The 26,487-nt window shown below is 36.9% G+C and overlaps 1 protein-coding gene across 2 annotated transcripts in view; it reads left to right on the top strand.

Annotated features, from left to right (window-relative positions):
* The window catches only part of LOC117400507 (DEP domain-containing mTOR-interacting protein-like), a 71,185-nt gene that overhangs the window by 23,347 nt on the left and 21,351 nt on the right, over positions 1-26,487 (top strand). For both annotated transcript variants that reach the window (XM_034000578.3, XM_034000577.3), the window contains exons 5-7: positions 707-885; positions 11,110-11,292; positions 22,727-22,864. In XM_034000578.3, the coding sequence (XP_033856469.1) occupies positions 707-885; positions 11,110-11,292; positions 22,727-22,864 (500 nt within the window). The remainder of the gene's footprint in view (positions 1-706; positions 886-11,109; positions 11,293-22,726; positions 22,865-26,487) is intronic.

The following is a 26,487-nucleotide window of genomic DNA, read 5'->3' as shown; positions in this document are numbered from 1 at the left end:
TTTCTGTATTTTACCAATCAGACACATTTAAACTATTTTGAGGACTTGTAGGGGACACTTACAAGTGTTTAAGCAACTTTGTAAGCCATAAAAAAATACAGTACGTTTAAAAAATATTTTTGCAAGTCATGTTCAGTTATGCAAACTGAGAATTGTGCTAAAAATAGAACCGTATACTAAAACAAATTCAAATTTTCAGTGAATTTTGTGCTTGTTTACCTTTTCCCTTTAGCAGTGTGTAAAGGCTCTCAGAATCTGCAGGGGCAGCAGTGTGGAGTAGTGGTTAGGGCTCTGGACTCTTGACCAGAGGGTTGTGGGTTCAATCCCCAGTGGGGGACACTGCTGTTGTACCCTTGAGCAAGGTACTTTACCTAGATTGCTCCAGTAAAAACCCAACTGTATAAATGGGTAATTGTATGTAAAAATAATGTGATATCTGTATAATGTGAAATAATGTATAATGTGATATCTTGTAACAATTGTAAGTCGCCCTGGATAAGGGCGTCTGCTAAGAAATAAATAATAATAATAATAATAATATGATGCCAGAGAGATAGAGGTTGTGTTTAAAATGGCGCTCAGGCGTCCATGTTTATTCATAATAAACTGTTGCTTGAACAAAAAAAGGCTGTTATGATGACAGCTGACGATAACGGGTCAGGAATGCTGACTGGAGCTTTGTGTTTACTCTTTCCAAAACCGACAGGTTGATGAGCACAGAAAACACCCTGGTACAGACGAGAGAGGAGGAGTCCGTCCTGTTCGAGCGGACACTGGTGGGCTGTGAGTTTGTGGATTGGCTGATACAGGAGGGAGAGGCTTCTACCCGAGAGGATGCAGAGCAACTCTGCCGGCGGCTGCTGGAGCATGGCATTATCCAGCATGGTGAGGAGTGAACTAACCCACATAAACCTCTATGTACTAAGTCTAATACACCTTTTCCACTGTCACGAGCATCCCCAGGCCCACACTGTGCACTGTGGTTCCACTGCCATTTTACCAAGGCTGTACCGAAAACTTACAGCACAGACCAGGCTTTGCTCTGAAGTGTACTATTAATCATGTTAAATAACTGTTAAGTAAAAAAGCACTTTTAACAACATGTTGATGCGTGGATGCTTGAACTTTGAGCTTTTTTCACATTTCAGGGGTCTAAAATCAAACTGATTTGTTTCGACGAGTTTAACAGCCTCTGAAATCTGTCTGTGGCTCGGTCACCTTTTAGGGTGTACTGTATTGTATGCACATATTTAGAACTCAACTCTCGTTATCACTACAACATTTTCTAGTGGAATTCTGGGAATGAGAAGCAATGTTATTACTCATGGCACAGGGCAAGGACTCATTAGGGGCTGTAAATATGTTTAAGCTGAAAATGCGACAGGCGTACAAAGGTAGGAAAAAATTGCAGTTAACCAGGGGATCAGGATTGAGGTAAGATACATTGAATCTACATGAGACTTATCCTTTAAAGAACCATTTAAACAAGTCCAGAGAAAGTCACATGACCTAACATTTAACTTCTGTTTCCAAATTGGTTGACTCAGAGTTGAGAATCATTAAATACAGGAGGGAGTCTTTGGTGGGGGGGATGGAGGGGGCACTAGAGACTCAAGACTCTTGGCAGCATAGCACTACCTTTTTAAAACTAGAAAAAACAGTGTTAGATCTTGTGTTAGTGATGAAACTGAATATAAAACATTTCTTATGGGACTGTAAAGAACTTCTGGCATGTGCATGAATATCTTTTTTCTGGATCAGAAGCCTGTTCCACTCACAATCCAGACTTCCTGGAAACCTTCAGTGTTCAGATATGTGGATATTAAAGTTCTCCTGACCTGCAATTGTAAAATGTGAATGATGCCTGAATTTGGCTTGAACCACGATGCACTGGGGGAGTTAGACTACCCCTTGCAGCAACAACTGTTTAATTTCAATGCAGGGGCTCTTGAACTGTTTGTTTTTTATTTCCTGAGGACAAAATAGGATACAAATAAAAGGCCTTGTAACTACCACTTGTCTTATTTTGATAAAAAATGTGTATGGGAATTAAACTACTGTACATATCTGAATGATACATGATACATACATGTGATAAGTAATTTACATCCTTAGCAGGCAATATGCATGTTACCGACCATGTCATTTTTCAGAAATAGCTAACGTTTGTAATAATTTGAGAACATAATTCAGAATTATGTAAAAAATACAGAGAATGAATGTTTAAAATATTTATATAAATAAAGAAACCATGAGAAACATTAAAGCAGAACACTTAATCCTAAGCAAAATTGCTTTTTGATTACAACAGAATCCAAACGTTTTATCCACGAGGGATGAGGGAGCCCTAAAACAAAGGAAATAATGCTGGCATACACTCCAGTAGTGGTATTTGATATACTCTCCAACCAGGGGTTTGGAAATCTAAGCTATTTGCTATAGTTTGAACAGAATGTTTCAAATGCCGTCATGTCACTTAATACACCTTTTGGTACACAAACTGCAAATGTTACCACATCACTTAGTGAACAATTTTGTGAAGTCTTCCAGAAAACTGGTACCAGGCTTAAACCATCCATCTTCTGTGACAGGAAGGGAAAGTTCTGGTAATACTAGCAATAGCTTCCAAGGGCCTGATGGCAGCTCTGTTTGGCATATGTCAGGCAGCAGTGTGGAGTAGTGGTTAGGGCTTTGGACTCATTACTGGAAGGCTGTGGGTTCAAATTCCGGGTGGGGCACTACAGTTGTACCCTTGAGCAAGGTACTTCACTCAGATTGCTCCAGTAAAACACCCAGCTGTATTAATGGGTACAAATGTAAGTCGCTTTGGATAAAAGTGTCAGTCAAAAAATAATGTAGCAATGAGAATTGTCCCAGTTAATAATAATAATAATAATAATAATAATTTGAGGTAATATGTTGTGTCATCTTGTACATTTTGGGCTCTTGCCTCTGAAACTGCTAAATTTTTTCTGTTATGCACGGGACTACGTCAATACACAAGATGAGATATACTGACAATTTGACAAGTCTTTTATGGTGACTGGATGATTTCTCATTTGTAATTTAAAAAAGTGACTTACATGTCAAAAATACAAATAAATATTGAGGGCAGGGAATAAATCAAGGATTCTTCTACATGAAAGTATGGTACATGTCCAGTTTAGTTATCATGACCTATCTGGGAATGAGCTGAATATGTGTGTTATCAAATCGTGTACCATGTTAATGTAACAGGCAGGGAACTCTTTTGCTGAGTAGTAAAAGAACAGGGATAGTGCAATTAGAAATGCTTAACAACCCTGCTGTAGTCGTGGTCCCCACACTAATTTTAATGAGTACAGACAACACAAGATAACATGGAGATACAGACTGTACAATGAGTTTATAGTATCCTAATATGTTTTATTGAGTGTTTGTAGTGTCCCAATACCTTTCATTGACTGACAGTCAACAGTTGCAAGTGGATTTCCTAAGCCTCCATCTGATAACGACAATGTCAGTCCCCATGAAAGCAGTATCTGAAACGCTTTCTGGACACATACTTTATTAAAATTTGGATTAGAATCTACAGCTATAGTCAATTTGTTTTATCACCCTTTTGATTTATAAAGTCAAATGAAACCTGCTGAATAATGTTAGGTTAACATTTGAATTACACACCACTTTGTAGTTTTCCTTATACTTAACGAAAAACTAACAAAAATTGAAAAAGGTGACATTTCAAAATCTATCATGAAATACTGTACTATTATGGCTTCTGGTGACCTTTTGCAATATCATTTTGTAGTTTCTTTGATTACATGATGTTAAATAAGATCTTAATTATGTTTATATAAATGATGTCTCAATCATAAAATTCTAGGTGATGCTAAACTTTTGGTCGTAGCTGTACATGAAGGAAATAGGATGTGCTCAGCTACTGCAGCTAGAGCTTGCTTGTAAGTTACTAAAAATACCAATGAGTTATTTTTGGTTTGCAATGGATGACAGTTCTATGAGACTCCTAGCTGGGTTGCTTTACCTACTTCATAAATATATTCACGAGTGGGCCATCTGCTAGACCTATTAATGCCATACTGCTCTTCAGCTTTTTCAACCTGTCTTGACTTGCATTTAAAATCTCTTGACGATACAGAATTTCTCTCTGTGCCTCGCCAGTGGGTGTCATTTTATGGTACTGTATTTAAGGAGGGGCTATGCTAATATTTCATGTAGCAAGCATCATTAAAACATACCAATAATGAAATGTGCAATACATTAAAATGGGTGGTTACAACGATTTTAGAATTATATTACAGAAACGTTTCAATTTTACTTATCATCGTGGCCATCCAGGTTTACAACAGCTGTAATTAAACTCTGTTTTTTTTTTGTATATTTTCAAGGATGGTTAAATTTAATTATTAGTTCAATGTTTCTATTAAGATTCCTTAATGTGCTATGCTAAAGTTGTGCCAGCATGCTACCATGACTACTGCTTAAATTACCTATGTAAGTTAATATGTGCTTTGTTTTTTAGTAACTCAGCATTACGACTATCAGAATCTCTACGCTCTAACATGAACTTCATGAACTACATCTCTAGTAAAAGATGTATGATTCTTAACTTCAAATTTAAAAAAAATGGAAAGGCTATACCTACTATAATTATTATGAGTAGTATTTTTGTATTAAAATATTTTTTCAACAGTGGGATTCATTACTATGATCTTAGGGACCATATCAGCCACAGTCTGGAGTTATGTATATCAAATTGTATATTGCATTTATAAAGTATATGTATACATGATTTCCATTACATGAGAGTAGGTGTTAAAATTTCATGCTGATATTGGACTCAGCTCTCGCCAAGATAAGTACCAACTAAGACATAGCTTCTTTTACTGTAAATGAATGTGATCTTTCTGCGTTTCCTTCCATCTGATGATGTAGATATCCTTCTGCCTGGTGTTGATGGCTGAAGTGTAATGTTGGCTCCAGGGATCAGCCTATTTGCCTCCCTGGTGCATCAGCACACACAACTGCTCCAATGTTGGCTCCAGGGATCAACCACAGTGCGGCCTCCGTAGCACATCAGCATGACAACCGTTTGGACTGAGCTGAGAAGGGTACTTCCATCCTTGGTGTTTCGCCGACTAGCCCACAACACCTTAAGAGGGCTCAACAGTGGTTCTGGTGTCCCAGCATCACCCCCCTCTGTCCCCCATTCAGCTAAACCCAGCTTACTTACATTGCTTTCCATCAACGTTGCTTTCTTTCACTGTGCTTGAGATCCCCAACCAAAATCTTTTTGTCTCAACCAGAGCCAGTTGCTGCTCCTCTGCTGCTTCAGATAAGTTCTTCACTATGCGTCGCAACTCTTGACCACTGAATCTGATGTCTCTGAGAAACCGGGTTGTGGAGTGTGCCACAAATCCTTACAACCCACCTCCACTGGGTAAACCTGGATTCTCCATCTTTGCTGCTCCGCTTCAGCAGCTAGTTCAGCGTAATGAAGTTTCTTCCTTTCATACGCCCCATCCACAGCATCCTCCCATGGCACTGTTAACTCTACCAGGTGAACAGGGTGTCTCCGATGGGAAAATAAGCCGTTGTCCAACATCTGCCAGCATTTTCCAGTCTCTAGCAGCTTCCAGTTGCCCTAGATGAGTGTTTTCACTAGAAACAGATTAACTTGGTTTGAGATCATACAGAGATGTCTGTTGTGAAATTACTAATAATGTACTTTTGACTTGATGTAGCTCTGTGCCCTGTTCAAAGTTTCATTGGCCTTTGCGTTATTTGTTCTGATGAAGTGCAATATGTATTTCTTAACCTGAGATTTGCAGGAGATAACAGAAGATAAGGAAATGATTTCTGTTTCAGCAAAATGACAATTCTTCAATTTGTCCTTTTTTGACACATTTTGACCAGTGGAACGATGTTAATTGTACCAAACTGGCACTGGCCTACCCCCTCCAGGCGTTCCATTTCCAAAATCTAGAAAAAACATAATACAATGATGGTATGATGACATCACAAATCTAGAAAAAGAACGTTCCATTCTGGGTGCCAAAGTCATTGTAAACACAGCCATTGATGCATGTCTAGTACGTTTGGATCTTTTTTTTTTTTTTAAATACACAGAATCAACCAATTAAAGGTAAGCAGTATAATATTAAAAAATAACAAATGACAGGAAGTGTTTAATAATGTAATTCTGAGGTATGTTAGAATTAGCAGTGTCCAAGAAAAATAAGTATATTGCAACAAGGAGTAATAGGTAGAACAGTGTTTACATGATTGAACTGTTATATATACAATTATAGATATTAAATAATAGGGAATAACTATCAGAACATTTTTTGAACATGTTCTTTCATCAAAACCATTTCATTTATACATTTAAGGCTTGCTTTATTATTCAGAACAAAGTACTTGTCTTGGCATGACCTTGTACTGACATAGATAAGCACAATAGGAACAATTACTCAACAAGTTTTAACTTGAAGTAATAAATCAAGTTTTCGTATGATTAAACCCATTTTAGACATTTCGTCTTTACAGTAATGTGTCATCTGTAGTTATGCATTTATTTAATGTAAAACAAAACAAACAAAAAAAGCTTTAGCAATTTAGCACCTACTTACTGGTGTCTACAGAAAAAAACGCTACTACAAAATTAAAAAAAAAACAGTGCCCTTTGCAAAAATAAATAAATAGATAAATAAATAAATAACAAAGCCCTGTGCAAAGCATATAAATATATATTTTTTATCCTTTTGTTATTTTTAACGTTTGGTGATCGGATAGCTGATTGCTTTAAGCTTAGACTTTTCTGTCCCTTAGCAATAAGATGCAATTCATTGTATACTAGTCTTAAGTAGCATCTATTGGTTACCTACCATGAACAACAAATTCAAGTTTGTACCCGAATAAAATATTACATTAGCATAGCTGGGAATTTGTGACAGTGGTCTCCTATATTATTGCTGCAGGCTACCGACCTCAGCACCAGGCTTGATCTGCCGTGTATAGAGTTGAAATAAAATCTCTTACACCTAAGATTTGGTTCACAAGAACAATACCGCCCATCCTGGAGGGTCTTACTGCTCTTAGAAAATGGGCAACTGTTACGAAAAAAAGAGACTGAAAAAAAAGAGACAGAAACAAGTTTTGCGGTTTAAAACTTGAACATTAGGTGGCTCAAGGATATCTGTCCAGGTGAAAAGGCTCTTATGCTGGTACTTTTTACTTCCTGGTCATCTATTGAAAGTTAATGTACCCCCCTACCATGGGTATCAGCCAGTGAGATGCCAGGAAATAAAAAGCCCATTTTCTAAATGCAAATTATGCATGGATAGTGCTCTGTTATGGAATGTTGGATTTTTTGGGGTATTTGTGTAACACTATGCCTAGATTTTTGTTTTGTCTCCCTCTCTTTTTAATTTTATGTTTTTGATGGCCAAATAAGGTAAAAATGTATTGTAAACCCAGTTTAAGAAGGCCAAATTGGAACACTGACAGAAAATGTTAATATACCCTCCCATATTTTAATATTAATTAGGTCATTTGAATTGTGAAGTAGAATTTCTCTCCCTCAAAGAAAACAATATGTGAATTGCCTGAAAGGTAATTCTAAGTCGCATGCAAAACCAAGTTAGTTCAGTTCTTTTGAGATAGTGTTGTTACTTTTTCTTTTAAATAAATGATTGACATGACTATTTACTGCAAATTTTCTTTGCATGGTTCACTACTTTACCTTGAAATTGCCTACAAATCTTCTTAGCATAATGCATCTGTTCTTATTCTACAATGTAAATGGGCTAAAGTCCAAGTTCTTTTCAATCCATGCTCAAGGATGAATGAAAGATCATTACAGGCCTATTTACAGGGAGCTTTTAACCATATCCCTGCAGGGAGCCTTTCAGCCAATAGAAAACAGTAAAGATAAATCCAGAACTAGTTTCAAGAGCTGATTATGCTGATTCAAGACAAGCCAGTAAATGAAGCGGTGTGCTCTGTTCGCTATAAAATTCTACACTATTCTTTGTTTTTTGCCACTTCCTCCTGGGGACTCCCATATATACTTTCTTCTCTTTGAAAATGTGATGTGTTTGTACGTAGCTCTTTTTTTCTTTACATTCAGGGATTAATTTTCTTAAGAGTGTTATAAGGGGAAAATAAAATCATGTAGAAAGTAAAAAGACAAACAAACTATGCATTTTAATGTTGGATCAAATGTGTAGTTAGTTCATCGTTACCAAAATGAACTGAAACCTTTTACAGGTTATTCTCTGTTGCTGAGTCTGTATTCTGGGTCGTGTTCTGTAGTGCTACAACAGTTAATCGTGTAATTAAATTATCACAAGTTTTGTATTCATATTTTCACAAATCATTAATCACAAAGCATCCTCTCCTCTCTTTAGTTACAGAATATGTCCAGTCCAGTGGATCAAACTTAACTTTTTTAATTAGAAGATTTTAACACCAAAATATCACAGACATATATATCACTGTATAATGTATTCCACATAAAACAAAAACCTGTTCCCACCTGTCTTTTGTTGGGATAGCAACAGGGCTTGGAATCCCAGTCAGCAGTATTTCTGGTCCCCAGTTTTGTTGGTCCGCATTATAATGATGAATTTATTTACTGTCATAAACTTGAAGGACTGTGAGCTCTGCTCTTAATGCATCTGCACAAACTGGAAATGGTTGTCATTGCCAGAACCATATTGTCATCACTCCTGTCAGTTGACAGTATACATAGTAAGGATGACTGATGCCCACCAAAGTCAGTTAAATCAGATCTTGTGAAGTGAGTCATTGCTTTAGCTTTTCCTGACATTTTCGTTTAATCGGATGCATTCTTCAAGGTACGGTGATTAGAAACTTGTTTAATTCTGCATTATACTGTGTGACTCTCGATCTGGAAAATTACAAAGCACACTTCTCACAGGGAAAAATTATTGTAAAAGAAGATGTAGCCAAGAGTGTACTAGAGATCAATCATCTTAGATTTGAAGTTGAAAAATGCAATTACTATAAATCTAAATGCAAGAACATCATGTATCTTCATGGCTTAATCACAGCATTCTGAAAGCTTCAGTAGACAGCATATCTTCAAATAGAGATTGTGAAAGCTTTTTCTGACCAATACAATCTCAGTATGCATATAACAGGAATTATATTTGAATGACTGTGGTCCAGTGGTTATAGTCCAGGGCTTGTAACTAGAAGGTCATCGGTTCAAATCCCACCTCTGCCACTGACTCACTTTGTGACCCCGAGCAAGTCACTTAACCTCCTTGTGCTCCATCCTGCGGATGAGATGTTAAATCAATGTCCTATTGTAAGTGACTGTATATAATGTACAGTTCACAGCCTACCTCTGTAAAGCGCTTTGTGATGGTGGTCCATTATGAAAGGCGCTATATAAAATAAATATATTATATTATTATCTAAACAGTGGCAGACCATCTGCCCTAAAATAAGTAAACCTACTCTGGATGTCTTTCCACCTAACTTTCAATTACAGTTTGGGGATGACATCTGAAGGATTAAAATAGATCTGCCACTGTTTTAGAATACTTTATTCACTTGTTTTATATGCTTAATAGACAATGGGCCTCATTTACGAAAAGGGCACTAAACATTATGGTAAATTGCAATTTTATTCATTATCGTGTGAGATACTTGGCATATTATGGTGCGCACTAAATCTAGTGCTTCACACTATGGTAATCAGAAGGACTGTGATTTTTATGGTAATGCTTGCTGATGTATTTAAATGAGCATCCAGCTCAGAATAATGAGATGAGCTGTATTCACATGGTATTTACTAAAGGGCATTCATTTTAGTGCGCGCATTTAATTGATCATTTATTAGTGTGTATGGAAACCAGGCTTTAACCACTGACAGGCACGCTATTTAAACCTCTTTTTCTGGGCTGAAAACTAGTGATGTGCAGTTCGATTCTTTTTACTGACTCGATTAGTTTGATTCATTCAGTTTAGTGAATCAATTCAACAGATTTGTTAGTTTGATTCACTGATTCACTAATGCAAAATAAATACATCTTACTGACACATGAGATGGTATCCTGTTAAAATAAAATTGAAAATACCGTAAAGTTTCCAATAATTGTCGGGTCTTAAATAATCACCAGTCAACAGTAAGCGCCGGGGCTACTGAGAAGTATTGTAAAAAGACGCCAGGTCTCTTTTAAAAGAGAAAGGAAAGGGGCTTTTTTAAAAAAAAATTTTTTACATCAGACAAGGAATACATGTTAAAATTAAAAGGTAAACAGTGCAGTTTCACTTTACGTTGCCTCTGCCTGTCCCCTGCTGAGTGCTGTGTCTGCTGATCGCTCATTTTCGGTCAATGTAAGCCACCTCCACCTTTCACAATAAGCTACTGACCAAAAGATACGCCTGGACTGCTGGGGCTTTTTAAATGAAGGTGGTCACGTGTAGTCTCGGACGTTGTCGTGTGCATTAAATCATTGCTCGCAGTAAATTTAGTGCCCGCTCTATGGCATGTAAATGAGCCAAATAGTGAGCACATAAATGAATGCGTTCTCTGTTAGTAAATGGAGCAGTAAATTTAGATTTATCGCGCATGTTAGGCTGACTACTTTACGTGCACGGTAACTCTAAATTTAGTGCCCTTTAGTAAATGAGGCCCGATGTATTAATATTTTATGGCAGCACTTCAAGGATCTGTTAGAAGTGATCATATATATGAATTGAATGTAGCCACCATACAAAAACTAAAACAGAAAACAAAAGTCTATTGCCATTCAGTGTTACTTTTTCAAATCATAACCTAGAACTATTAACATAGTTATTAACATGTTTATAGATTCCACATAACTACTTATAACAAATAATTGGGATAGTAGTTAATCACATTTACTGTACCATACAAAAAAATATATACAAATAATGAGCCTATTTAGACAAAAAGTTATATGTGGTGCAAAAAGCTGGAAATAAAGAAGCTTTCAATTAACAGCATAAATATGTGTGCATATAAATATTCATATAAATACTGCTGTAAAGTATGCCACTGTCTCCCCTACATTTTGTCATTTGAACGAAGCCTTGATCTTGTTTCCCCAGTCTCCAATAAGCACCACTTTGTGGACAGCAATCTCCTGTACCAGTTCAGGATGAATTTCCGCCGAAGGAGGCGGCTGCTGGAGCTGCTCAGTGAGAGATGCCGACCCATCCCTGAGAGCCACGACAGCCCTTTCTGCCTGCGCAAACAGAACACGGAAAGTGGAAACACCAGCTTTCTCTCAGGTACCACCCCACAGCTTTGTTTAACCACAGCTTCTTCACCCCCTACATCTTGTTAGGTTGTTAATGTGCTAAAGAAATTAGACTGCAGTAAATACAGTAAGGGCATGTTATTACATGCTATTAGACAGGATGTTGTTAAGAAACCTCAGGTATTATATTTCCTTGCCTTACATTTTCCAGATGTTCTTTTACATATTTTACTATCATAATATTATCAACCTATTTCAATTGAATCGATCAGTGGAAGTACTTGATATGTTCCTATTTTTTTAAACCTATAATCCGACTAATTTGTGGAATAAACAATGGTAACTATATATTTATAGTGGTTTTTTAAAAAAAAGCAATAACATACAACATGGTCTTCTAACCACATACCTAGGGGTGTATTATTGTGCTTATAAAATGTCTCCATCCAACATCACCCTAGCCAAAGTGATTTGTAATAACCTGAATTATTGCATAGAAAAATCATGAAAACAAGTGATCTTCAACAAAAAAGACTAACTAGTGAAAATGCTGCTTATGCTAATAAAAGCTAAGAAATTGCAATTAAAAACTCCAAAATATTCACAACAATATTAATACAAATTCAAAGTTAAGTTTGTATTTCCCTTTTATCAATTTCTAAAAACATTTCCATTCATTGTTATCATCTAGTTAGTTTGGGACTGTAATTCCTTGTAGCTGTTAAATGCCAGAGGTTGCGTGTGTTTAATTTGTTTTAATCTTATGGTGTATCAAGTCTGCAAAGTCAGCCAAATACTTTGAAATGAATGGTGAACATTTTTCAGCTTCTTTTTCCATTAGAAGTGTGTGGGGAGTTATTTGCTTAAATATTTACTTTTCTTTTTTAAACAGTTGAGTGAACATTGGCACTGATTGTCAGGTAATGCCAGCTAAGCATAAGGTTATATTGTCTTCACACAGTGCCGAGTTGATGGAGTGTACAGTAATGCCTTTTTGCATGCGGTTAGAGGGTGCTCAAGACACCTATTACTTTGGAGTTGATTGTCCCAGGGTAATTTATTAACTATACAGAGCTGAAATATAAGCTGGAAATCAGCTGGTAAAGTCTGGTGCAGTATACATATAGTACAGATGCCATTTGCAGAACAAATGTATTAATTCATAAGAGACCACCTCTTCACACAAAACTGTGAACCACGTCCAGGGTTGGAGTAAATTAAAATTCCAATTCCAATTCCGATTCCCTTGTAATCAGTTCCAACACATCACTGATCAAAATAGCAATTGGCAGTATTGTTTTACAATGAGCTTCTCACAGTGGCAACAACTTACTTAAAGGCCTGGTCACACGGGCAACTTTTGTCGATGGCAGCAAGAGGAACACATTTGTTGCCTGCGTGTTGAAAATAATGAAAAAAATAAATAAATAAAAATCGAAATAAATTACATCTATTATTTATTTATGTACTTATTTTTTATATTTGGCACAAATTATCCTCCATAACTGCATACACGGCAAATTCAAATGAAACATATTTTTTAAAAATACGCTACACATACATTTTATTATTGTAGAATTATATTCATAGCTTAAATATTGTAATCGTGGACATTAACATTTGCTTATCCACATACACACTGTATTGCATATATATAGACTACATATAATTAATTGGATAAAATGCAGGAATCAGAATGCATCATATACACTGTCTGTCTGACGTTGTGGTCGAGCGTTATCATCATATGACACTACTATTAAATTTGATTGGCTGGAATTGAAAAAGTTGCCCTTGTGTTGCCTGAAAAATAGAACATCATCCTAAGTGGGAGACGTGTCGCCGGGGTGTTACCCAGGGTGGGCAACACCCTGTAGCCCCCTTGTTGCCATCACCAGGCCTTTAATTGAAGCCACTGTTAGTTAATTAAATTGGCTTCAAATCAAAGCAGTTGAACAATCACAACAATTATTATTTCTCTAAAATAATAATTCCAATTCCAATTCTAATTCTTTGGAAGGAATTGGAATTGGAACTGAATTTGGGAATTGATTTTAAAAAGGATTTGGAAATGGAATTGGAGTTAAAAAACAGGAATCTACTTCAACCCTGACCATGTGTTATTGTTTTGTTATTTATGTAAACATCTACTTACATATATGAACTAATGGAAAAGGAGCCAAGGGCTTTCCATATGAAATCCCAAGATGAGCCTTAAAAAAGCTGTATATCTTCATGTGTCTGTATGTAGCCTCTGTGGTGTTACCATGGTAACTTTCCAGTTTTGTACTATGACGCAGAGTGACAAGTGCAAGAATAGATACAGAAATGTAGCTCCTAGATAATCAGGATACCAGCACATATTTGTTTTTCCGTTTCATTGGATACATTTTCCATTCTTGTTGGTGGGAGCTCGTGATAGGATTTAAATCCTGTTTTATAATGCATCATATAACAAAATAACACATCTGGCAGGGTATTGCAGGTTAACTTTTGAAGAAACAGATTAGAGATTACTGTGCCCCAGATATACTTTGATTAGATCCTTCATTGCATTACCTCACCAGAGCTAATGTCTGAATCACAGTATCCAGGTACCGTTGCTTTTTTGCAGCCAGCGACCAGTTGTAGCCGGCAGCAATTTATATCCGTCACACAGAGCCTGGGCAAGTTACAACATTGCATTACTTGAAGCGGTTCTAAACCGAGTTCATGAGAATGCTGACTGCGCTTTGATGGAGAATAATTAAATAGAATGGGGAAAGCAGTGAAATTATTAACCTTTTCTTAAAAGTCAGAGTCCCATTTTCAGGTCCCTTCGATTTTGGCTTAACCCTTGTTGCCAAGATCTTGTCAGATTTAAAAGTGAGACCCTAATCCGAATTTAATTAATCTTCTGGCTTCTAAAGGAATCTTTCGATATTCAAGTACTTAACACAACACCGGAGTTCTAACATCAGTGATGGAGTTCTTAATTATGTAAACCAGAGGCATATTGTTCTATCGTAGCTCACGACATAGTTTCCTCAGCTATAATTAGACACTGCCCAAAGCAGCAGGCTTAATAAAGTGTAAAATGTTTACAAGCTGGCCTGGTTGCCCTACAATAATGTCCTCCCATTTAGGAGCAAAATTGCTAAATTAAATGCTGTATTTTAGCCAATGCATTTAAATTATTTCTGGACATCTTCTGTTTTCAGTTAAAGGCCCAATTCAATTAACATTTAGCTGTTAATAAATAAATAAAAAATATAACTCCCTACAATAAACAAAGTTAATGAAGAGCAATATTAACACACCTTGATAATGAATCTAAAACAAAATTTAACAGTGCAATTAAAGTATGTTTTTGTTTCTTTAATATTTCACAAGGGGGTTGAATCGTGGGTTTTGTTTCAAAATGTTGTGAGAAAAACAAAACATTTATTAAATATGGATTGTAGCAGTGTTGCCATTACAATGTAATGTTTATGTGCGTGACACCATGTGATGGGAGATAATTATCTACAGTGCCACAGCCCCCTGGTCTAACCTGTTTCTTTTCTCTGGTTACAACTTGTGCTTTTGAGAAATTTGCTGTCTTGATATTAAAATAAATAGGGAGAACTGAGTTTCCTCAGATTGTTTTTTAATTGACACTGCTACCAATTTGTATACATAGGACCAAGATGGCAGTAATTTACGACCATTATAAAACCACTGCCTGGTTATTTTACCCTCCAGTAATGAGTACAGATGTGATTTACCTTCACAGATTGTTACCAAGGGATGTTATCTAACCAATTGTCAGATGGATACAATAATAATAATAATAATAATAATAATAATAATAATAATAATAATAATAATAATAATAATATCTTTATTTTTATATAGCGCCTTTCATAGTGGACCACCATCACAAAGCGCTTTACAGAGGTAGGCTGTGAACTGTGCATTATATGCAGAGTCACTTACAATCGGACATTGATTTAACATCTCATCCGCAGGATGGAGCACAAGGAGGTTAAGTGACTTACTCAGGGTCACACAGTGAGTCAGTCAGTGGCAGAGGTGGGATTTGAACCGGTGACCTTGTGGTTACAAGCCCTGGACTTTAACCACTGGACCACACTGCCTCCTATGAGCTGTGTCCCCTACTTAAGACATCAGTGGCATACGCTGTCTGTTTACACCGTCACGTTATGGCTATGGAACATGTCTGGAGACGGGCAGGTTGTCCGAAATATCGAGATGTCAGTTTTAAAGATAATAATAATTGCACACACAGGTGCTGGATGCAAGTGAGAGGTTAGGGTAGGTGCAGTAAATGCTTTTTGAATACAAAGAAATTATACTTTTTTTATATAGCTTATATGCACATGCCTTCCTGAAAAATAACTGTAACTACCAGAAATGTAATGTGTTGTCATAGTTCATAATTTAATTTTGGTTGACAAAAAAAGAATTGTCTAATGTTAGCACACATTTTCTTTGCAGCACATAAGAAAGTATAGAAGGCACTGCAGCTTCAGCAAGCCCCGGTTATCTTTCTCGTAATATTACATTTAAAACTTTTGTTTGAATGACAAATGGCGCAGAAAGACAGCACCACACAGTTACATTAAAATACAATTCATTGTTAAATGGCAGGAAAATGGCCTGTGCTGCACAATTCATTCAAATACAATACATACTGTACTTACTAGAATCTCAAATCTGTTTCTCATACAGTACACCTTACCATACAACAAGCTTCTTTTAAACTAAAATAAATAAATACAGCTAGTTTGAAAAATCCTGCCTGTTACACAATCCTACTCGGTTTCATAGTGAAATTGGATTAGGAAACGCTACATATTTCTTGCAATTTATTTGTAGTTACAACTTCTTGAACTAACTAGCAATCCCATTTGACACTAATATGTATTTTGCAACATACAGCTATGCTATGGCCAAAGGTTTTGCATCACCTAGAATTTAAGCATTGAGACAATACCAAAAAAAAAATCTATATGACATAATTTACATCTTTTATTTAACATCATGTAATGAAAGAAAACAAAATTATATTGCAAAAGTCTACCAGAAGCCATTATAGTAGTAGAGTATTTCACGTTAGATTTCAAAATGTCACATTTTTTCAATTTTTGTCAGTTTTTCAGTATATGGAAAACAAATCGATATGTAATCCAATATGTAACCGTAACATTGTTCAGCATATTTCATTTGACTTTATGAAGCAAAATTCTATAGGGTAATGCAAAACGTTTGGTCATAGCTGTAAATAGTAAACACACGTACATATTGTAATGAAATATAATTAACTTTAAAATGACTTGAGTTGCCTGTATCGGTAGATGGAATGCTGTGAAAAATATGTAAAGATAAGTAGCCTACTAGTTTTTTTCTGCGTACGGCAGTGATGAATATACCTGCAAAACTCACCAACATCAGAATCCTAATCATGCACTGAGTTAATATGCATTAATACGGGGACAGCCTTGTTTCTAGTAGTTCTCCATGTACATGTTAAGGTGAATAATTGTGCTCCTGTTAAATCGATACCTGCTACGAATCACATCATCAGAGTAATACAGAGCAAGTCACAGCTCAGATCTGTAGGGTCTTCTCACTCTTCTGGGATGATCATGTTCCGAGATCTCGGCCTCCTCCTGATGTACAGTACAGTCAACACTTGCACACCGAAGCCTGGCATTTTCTTATAGCAATTAATAGGCTACAAACGTGATTTATGTTTTCCAACCAGTAGGCTAAGTAGCCTATCCTGTTTGGATGAGTTAACAATGTAATTCAATGTATGCGTTACAAAACAAAATTCTTAAATTACGTAATTAATGGTTAATTAAATATAGATTTTTTTCCAGCAGTGTGGAGTAGTGGTTAGGGCTCTGGACTCTTGACCGGAGGGTCATGGGTTCAATCCCTGCTGCGGGACACTGCTTCTGTACCCTTGAGCAAGGTACTTTACCTAGATTGCTCCAGTAAAAACCCAACTGTATAAATGGGTAATTGTATGTAAAAAAAAAATAATGTAATTGTATGTAAAAAATAATGTGATATCTTGTAACAATTGTAAGTCGCCCTGGATAAGGGCATCTGCTAAGAAATAAATAATAATAATTAGCTTAAATACATGTTCCTAAATTCAGAAATTATGTTAGGAAATGATACCGTTAAGACGTATGTCGTTGTCCTCCTGGTCTGAGGCATGTGTTAATTATTATACCAGTAAGGGTCAATTAACGGCACAATACAGATTTAAGAATCAGACGAATAATATGTTAATGAGATAATTAGTCTCTATGGACATGTTATTCTGACGTTGCGATGAGTGATGTTTTTTGATGGTAAATGGTGTTTATGCATCACCCGATGAAATACTGTCATGTTAAACACTATTACTGGCACGATTTAGGAGATGGTATGTTTTATGAATATGGACCATACTGTTTACTGAGTCAAAGTTGGCTTTGTGTTTTTCTGTGTTTAGATTAGTTGTGCAGTAAACTTATTACTGTTTTAAGCCTAAGGGAATCTCTACGTGCTTGTTTTCATTTGCTTGCTGTTTTCTACCAAGAAACTGTGTATGAGTAAATACCATTATTTAAAGTAGAATACAATGTTACCACATTTCCAAACCGGTCTGCCTTTCTATACTCATTGGGCTAGATTCTCAAAGCTATTTACTCCAAATCATCATTCGTGTTATTTTTGCCTGAAGGGTAAAAACAAATACAAAAACAACTTCAGACTACTCACAAGCACCTAAGTTAAATGTATGAGTTGTATATTTCTGGTTTGCTGTCAGCTGCATTAGCTGACATCTAATTCAGGGCTATTGCATAATTAAAAAGCTAAATGCAGTTTGATGTGAACATCAATTTGCTTTAAAACTAAATGCAGAAATTCTGTTTCACATCTTTTTGAAAAAGAGAAAAAAGTCCCCAAAGCAGAAGATGATTAATGATTTCAGGCAGTGTGCCTGTAACTTCCATAGGTACCAATACTAAAGCTACTTACACCTGTCGCCTACTTACTGTATAAGTTAATACACTGCTGGGGTGATGTAAGGATACGCGCAAAGTGATTTGTGGATGTAAAAGCCCCATAGTGTTTTGCAGCCGTAAAGTCTGATTTTATCACTTGCTAAAAATGCGGCGTGTGTAAAGAATGGTGTTCACCAGGCATTCTGCACCCGCTAACAACTTGGCACTTTGCCATCATTAAGCCATTGAAATTTTATTGAAATGCATTTAAATGAAGAAAAGAGCATGAAATTGGGCGGGATCTGGATACTAAGCTGGCGCAAACATTATAATGTGATGTAAGGATTTTGCCTTGTACAAACCATTGTAGAAGCGAGTAACTAAGAGGTGTATAAAAGCACACACCTGCAGAGAACTGGCATTGGCTTCAGGATGGCTGCTCTGGTACACTTCATGATGCGGCGACACTTGGCTCTTGTTGAGGAGAGGCAGGAACACGTTCGGAGGAGGAAGGCAAGATGAAGAAGACCCTGCATATTCAGTCCCAGGGTCACTTTGTTTGGTATATCAGAAGATACGATGCTAAAGCATTATTGTCTCACTCCGCAGGTCATCCTAGACCTAATAACTGAATTGAAGAATGTGCTAGACCCATGCGTCAATCTATCCCTGCGCATGTGAAAGTGCTGTGTTCTCTGCACTACTTAGCCTCTGGTTCCTTTCAGACCACAGTTGGAATGTCTGGAGGGATAGCCCAATTCAGGCAAATTTCTGGATGTCATGCTGAAAAGGGCAGGCCAGTACCTATCATTTTCTAAGGATACTTGATGTTGGCAACTCCAAACAACTCCGTGACCTCAGCTCCACAAATGTCATACAGCGCCTACTGCTGTCTGTACTCCTAACTCTGCAAATGCGGCCGCTAAATAGACCGATACGCTCATTGAGCTCCTCATTATTATAATTGCTGATCATTATTTGTGCGTGTTGAGTGATGTGCATTGCTCTTAAGCTTACATAGCGCGCAGTGCTAAATAATTGCCTGGCCGCAATGCAATTTGAATTATGCATCTGTGTGTATAGTGTCATCTTGTGCGGTTTTGGTGATTGGTTGTGTCTGCTCAGACTGCACAATTATTTACACACATTTAAATTTCATATGGTGAACTACTGAAGGTAATGAAGTTTGAGAAATTAAAGTTTGGTTTAGAAGGAAGTTTGGATTGGGCATTTAGATGTAAATACATAATTCCTTGCTCTGAGTTAAAAATCAGACATGTTTATTGTGCTACTATGTATGAGACATTTTAATTGGGTAGATGAGCATTTGAAAGTAAAATAGAGCACCAATAGTAATAAATTGAACATTTCATTGCTCACATTATATTGATTATCTCAGTATTTGGCCATACCCACGCTTCACCATATAATGACTGTCCTAACCACCTTCTGTTGGGCTACAGGTATTGCTTACTTAGACATCACCACATTGTGGCAGGCTCATCAATTAAAATTACTCATAGGGAGTTTTCATAGCCTTTGCACACCGGGTGTTTATCATTTGCCATGGTGCAGGGGTGTGCAATTTTTGAAAAAAACTTCTTGACCATGGGACAAAATCCTAGAAAAATCTACTTGCCTTCTTAAAATGTCCCCTCACCATCCCACAAAAACACACACAAATAGAATATAACTTTTAGAATTTTGCTTTTATTAAACAATAAACAATCAATTAGTGATAAATACTATTTTTTGCTTAATGAAATCAAATAAAGACATTTTAGGTTTCGGTTCCGATTACCATATATATCATGATTTTAATGCGCAGCATTACCGGAGAGTGTACTAAATTGCTTTACATAACCAAGAATGCTTACCAACCCAAAATATATTTTTTATTTTTTTTACAGAAGATGTTGATGAGTTGACAGATGTATCTGATGGTGAACTTTAATTGGCTCTTACTGTAGACAAAAAACAATGTAATAGTATTGTTGCATTCATTTAAATATGTTTGTTACTGTGTGTGACTGAGGTAAAGCTTGTTGTCCCTCACACACATCTTGTTGTCCCAGGTGTCAGGTTATATGCATTGCACACCCCTGAATGGTGTATTTTATTACACCTGTTTTTTTTATAACCTAAATACAAACTTCAAAATGTATTTAAAATGTCTTTTATGGGTCGTGTTGGTGGTTGACATTTTATATCCTATAAACTGTGACACCGGAAGTGAACAAGAAAAGTACTTCCATCAAACTTTTTGCATTGTGGCAGGATGAAACTAAAGTATGGAAGACCACAGCAAAACATAAATGTATCCTTAGGAAATGATACAGATCCCTTGTCCTGGTAAAGGCACTCCGAGTGGGGTGCAGGATGCTCCCTATAGCCTGGAGGTCGACGGTTTGAGTCCAGGCTATTCTATTGCTGACCATGGACGGGAGCTCCCAAGGGGCGGCACACAATTGGCTGAGAGCCGCCCGGAGCTAGGGCTTTGGTCGTCCAGGGTGTCCTTGGCTTACCTCGCACCAGCGACCCTTGTAGTCTGGCCGGGCGCCTGCGGGCTTGCCTGTAAGCTGCCCACAGCTGCGTTGTCCTCTGACGCTGTAGCTCTGAGATGGCTGCATGGTGAGTCTGCAGTGTGAAAAAAAGTAGTCGGCTGACAGCACATGCTTCGGAGGACAGGATGTGTTCGTCTTCGCCCCTCCCGAGTCAGCGCGGAGGTGGTAGCGGTGAGCTGAGCCTAAAAATAATTGGATATGCCAAATTGGCAGAAAATAACAAAATAATTGGGTGCTATTCACAAAGCTTAACTCAGAAATGAGTGAAATAATATAAGTCTTTTTATGAATAAAACAAAATGTGATATTTATGAAACCATTGCTGCTTGTTATAAAGAAAAAGTAAAAGGGAAGTGTCCCCATATTACAGAATCATGTTTTCTTACTTCATTATGTTTATTATCTGTCTTTTTCCTGCAGTAGCGCTTGAAGTGCACTCCACGTTGTTCTTCACACTTTAGTGTGCTTTGTATGTGACACTCTTGGCAAAGTTTAATTAACATAGAATGGCTCATTTTAAATGTGGGGTGATTATGAACAAGTTGGGTGTTTAGTGTAGATGCAATTGAATGCAAATAAATACAGAACATGTTAAGATATTTTATAAAAACAATCAAATTTAAAAAAACAGTGATGCTTGAGCTCCCATATGTTACTTTAAGAGGCCTCCTTTTAATGATGACGTCTGCTTATGATGAGGACTTGACAGTGTTCCAGGTGTAACAGTAACACTACAGGTGCTGAGATCCATCTTTTTGCTTGGGAAACCATAATTGGGATGCAACAGATGCTTATCTGAAGCAAAACTTATCAAAAGTCAAATAAGCAGCTTTAAAATTGCAGAAACCCTTTTTTTTAATACACTGTGTATATCATTTCTTGGAATGATGAAATACCTTTATCCCTTTTTTTGGAGGACATCACCTACAGGAATTATGTGTATTTTTTTTTTTATTTTATTATTTTTTTTTAAACCCTTAATTTCAAGTTCATTAGTTACTTGACAGAAACGGAATACTGTGCCTTGCAGTGTTGTGGGTTTAAAACAGTAAGTCATGTTGGTTTAAACATGAGAGAAAGCATGTGGTGGAGGGGCCCCTACACTTATATTTGGCCTCTTATTTAAAGAACCGCTTACTCAATATGGATTAAACTTGGTAGAGACATTCATCAACAAGCCCCAGTAATAGATATTTAAAAAAAAGAAACTAGAATCCTTTCACCTTTCACTGGCTGCCTGCTGTGAAACTGGTCAAATAAATTGTCATCAAAAGGAAGTTTAAATTATCTTTGCTGTTTTTCACTTAAGTAGAATGTGCTTTTTAAATCTAGGCACTACACTTTATGCCATTCATTTAATTGCCACGGACCCAACTCTTTCAACAACATCAGATGTTGTTAATGAATTAGCCTTAGGACATTATGTGTTCAAACATATGGCAGTATGGTGTTATTCTGCTATAATATTGTATTTTTGTAAGACTAGCAACAGAATATAATTATTCTACTGTCCGGCCCATAAAGAAGGCCATTGTATTTTATTTGAACTAGAATGGAATTCCTGGCTTTCAAGCTTCACGTCAATAGATCAGCTTTTAGCACAGGTTTACCCTGGCCAACTTTCGGGCCGTTCGATGGAATGTATCATAGCGTAGGCTGGTATTATGCTTCGGATGCCAGCCAGGAATGTCATTGCTTTTGGAATGTATTTAGACTTATTTAAAAGTAAATGCCTAGAGCTTTGTATGTCTTACATGGCTTGAAGTAGATTAAAAAAAAGCTTTTAAGGCAAATGTGTTTTGTTTTAAACCAGACAGATCACTGGGCAGGTCTTTATATGAAGCTGGTCATAAGGAGGAGTTAGGTGCTGGGTTAAAAGTATGAAGTTGTAACCATGTTTCACTTTTCATAGTGAGCCCCACTAAGGAAATCAAGATCATCTCTGCTGTGAGGAGAAGTAGCATGAGCAGCAGCTGTGGCAGCAGTGGGTACTACAGCAGCAGCCCCATCCTCAGCAGCAGCCCTCCAGTGCTCTGCAATCCCAAGTCTGGTAAGAATTCCTTTTCTGTTTATAAAGTCTCAGAGCCACCTGCAACTCCTCAGACTCAAAAGGAACAGTCGACTGAGGGAGCCTCTCGGAAAGCTAACTTTCTGAACTGCTAAGGGAAACTGCACAACTTTGCAATATGAATCAATTTGTCGATTTACGATTTTTCACAAATGTACTTTCTCTGAACATGTAATTTGTGAAAATGATGGACACAAACCAACAACCTTTTGAACCAGGGTTCAATTTAATTTCCTTAACCCTAGGAGCTCTGACTTTTCAGTGGCTGAGGATGGGGAGGGTGCGATTTGAGGGAGGGTGTGAAAGTTAGGAGGCAGGTTTAAGAATTGAAATACCCAAAAAAATATACAATGATTCAATAGATATAAAATATGAAATAACTTATTATATAGATAACTTATTATATTAATAAATGAATAGCTATTTCTTTGTGAAATATATTGAAAATTTACACACCTGTCAACCGAGCACCTACTATCAGCCCTATGTGGAAGTCTATATTATATGTCTTGACACAAACTGACTTGCAACAGGAAGATACAGCCTCAATGTATACATACATCTATACATACAAAAGACATGTCGGGTATGCACTTTGCATGACAAATGAATCAGTCAGAAGTACAGCCCATAAACAAAAGTGTGAGCTATAGTTCCAGGTACCCAATACATCCCTTAAAAAGGGATGGAACTTGTATACAGATCATCATGTAACTGTATGTTACCCAGACAGACAAAGTTTATCTGAGCATGGTGGGGAAATGCTTGATATCCAGATTGTCATGGAAGCAAAACAGTTTACCAAATTAGTTCAGAGCAGAGTTGCTTACTGCGGGGACCAGGTTTTCATTCAGTTATGCTGCACAGTCTGAATGCAGTCTCTCTAATTCAAATTGAGAACACCTGGAAGAAGTCCAGTCAACTTACTGAAAAACACTCACCAGATTTTGTCATCCATTGGAAGCCATCCAGTAACAATTCTTTCCTAGAATTTGAGAACTAGCTAATTCTTTACAACAGGCCAATGACCTTAAACAACTGTGATTTATCATCTGATGATAAGATCACCATTTTGAGAATGAACTTGGAGGTTATTGACTTTCATTTAAGGTTTTAAAGCTACATTGTCCCTCAGCGGTGCTCAGTATTAATCTTAAATGTGTGTTCCTTGGTGTCTGTTTCTCTTCCACTTTTTCAGACTCCTGTTTCAGTTGAAGGGGGGTAATTCAATATTGTACTGGGTGTTTTGTTTTGGATCCCAACAAGTCTAACCATACCTCATTATCACTTCCTCCATCGTTGTTACTGAGCAGGAGTCTGTATTCTCGTACTCCTGCCTCCAATTCAGTGCATGCTGATATTGCTCTGTAGACTATGGAATCTAACAGGATTTCATTGACATATGGAAACAAGACTTATTGATGACAGTCCAGTTTTTTTAACAGTACCAAAAGTCTAGTTTAAGATTATTGGCCTTATTTACAAGGACAAAAATTAGCAAGGAACAACTTAGTTGCAACTAAGATCAGGACCAGTATTGTTCTTAGCCATTCCTTGCTAGTTTTATACTGTGTGTGAGTTATATACTTCACAAGAAAAGGAAAGGAAACTAAAAAAAAAGTTAAATAAATACATTTCAGATTTTAAAGAGTAAGTAGTGGGGTTCCGAAAAATTTAAGTCTGTGTCAAGGGTCTTTTCATAATGTCCGCTGTAGTGCGCTGATAGTGTAAGGATAATTACCCACATTGTTAACCCAGCAATAAGGATCCATGACATGGTATGGAACAGAAAAGCCAGAGCACTTGTTGTGATGTTTTAGTATTTTTTATTTGCTCTTCCTGCAGTGATTTAGAGGACAGATCTCAAACCCCACTGCACTAGAGTGGACATTTTGAAAAGAGCTATGAAAGACTTTAAAGTTATAAGTGCAAAGTTGTCAGGATGTTAACAGTGAAAATAAAAATTACCGGTACATTATTTAAACAGTTGTAGCAACACGTGGGGACGTATAACGCTATATTTTTTAGAACCCCTCTCTTATTGCTGTTTAAGACGCCCAGCATCAGCAGACTCATGCTCTGGTAACATATTAGAATCAAATTTCAACATTCAACTGGCAAGTGGAAGGAGGAGGGTGTATTTGCTGCTTATCTTAACCAATAGCAAAGCAAGGATCTGTGCCAGGAAAAAATGTTACACTCTGCCAAAGGGCAGACTACCCCTTTTGTGATCTGTTGTAAAGACTAATTATTGTGTGATGCCAGAAATAAAGATCCTTGTGATAATAAACCGCTGACTTGCTAAAGAGCTATAAACAAGTGAGCAATTAATCTTTCAAATGATCGATTTAAAAGAAAATTATGACAGTGGTCCTTAGGAATGCATATCAAAACTTGAGGGCTACTGCACCATGTGCTATTCTGCAGTTTTCAGTGAAAAGGAGAAGCAAAGGAGAATACAATATATTGACTGACACTATACCGTAGTTTTGTTGATAGTGAAGATCCTTTGGGTGCACCAGAGATGCACTTCATCATCTACTGGGACAATCACTCTGTCCTTTTTATCAGTTGAGCTTGTAGGACCTGTTAGGTCATACAGAAGAAACACAGGAGAATATCCTCCACTCGTGCAGAAATGATTGCATAGCCCAGCTTTCTTGCCTGGAGGAACTTTTCAATATCAACCTGGGGATTCATGTCATGGAAATTAGGCCTTGTCAGTAGTCAAATTTGAATTTATGAAGGACCACCTGAATAACAGATGAAAAAGCTGGACTGGTTGCCCCAGTTGTTTGACATTGCACCTTTTTATTGAGTTTAAAGGCATGTCAGGAGTGTTGGTGGTCACTTAACAGAATGGTTGCTTGGCAGAATCTTTGGCATACACCCCCTTGGTTTTTTCTTGTAAGACAGACACACTTAGTTAGAAAATGTCATTTTAGATGTCTGCTTTACAGTCTACACAAATATCTGAAAAACTAAAAGCTAAGAGCATGTTTCCCCCTGAAGAATTTAACCGGAAGTCTTTGTAGGTTTGTTTTGTTGTCTGTTTGATACATATCCGTTTATTGGGAGTCTATTACTGCAATTCTAAGGAGTTTTGCTTAATTTTAGCCAATAGCTGTTTCATACTGTGATTGAGACAGGTTGCCTAGAATAAACATAGCTGTATGAACTAATCTCCCTTACTACATACTGCAGTATGCCTATTAACAGCCAGGCTTTTCCACAACAAGGTGACTCTATATAGGTTGATGATTTGTAGTACCATTCAATAACAACATCCAACACTTTGAATGTTGTCCATCTGTTGTCTAGGTAATAGTATTTCAATACTCCCTCAGGGGGCTGAATAGCAATTTTGCAATAGTGACTTTAAAGTAAGGTTTGGGGTAAAATTGTGATTATAATGTTATGCATTGATGCTCCTGGAAGCATAGATGTTAATGAAGCATTGAGCTGCAGATGAAGCAATACCTGCACACGCATACAGTTTTATAAAAATGAAACGTGCAATTAAAAGTTCAACAAATTCTTCCACTCTCTATATACTCTGCACCTCAAGAGCCAAAAGCTCTCATACGTAATGAATTATAGTATTT

Source organism: Acipenser ruthenus, chromosome 4 (genome assembly GCF_902713425.1).
Source record: "Acipenser ruthenus chromosome 4, fAciRut3.2 maternal haplotype, whole genome shotgun sequence".
Classification (NCBI taxonomy): Eukaryota; Metazoa; Chordata; class Actinopteri; order Acipenseriformes; family Acipenseridae; genus Acipenser; species Acipenser ruthenus.
The sequence above is the reverse complement of the archived record's forward strand: the minus strand, read 5'-3'. Positions and strand labels throughout refer to the sequence as shown.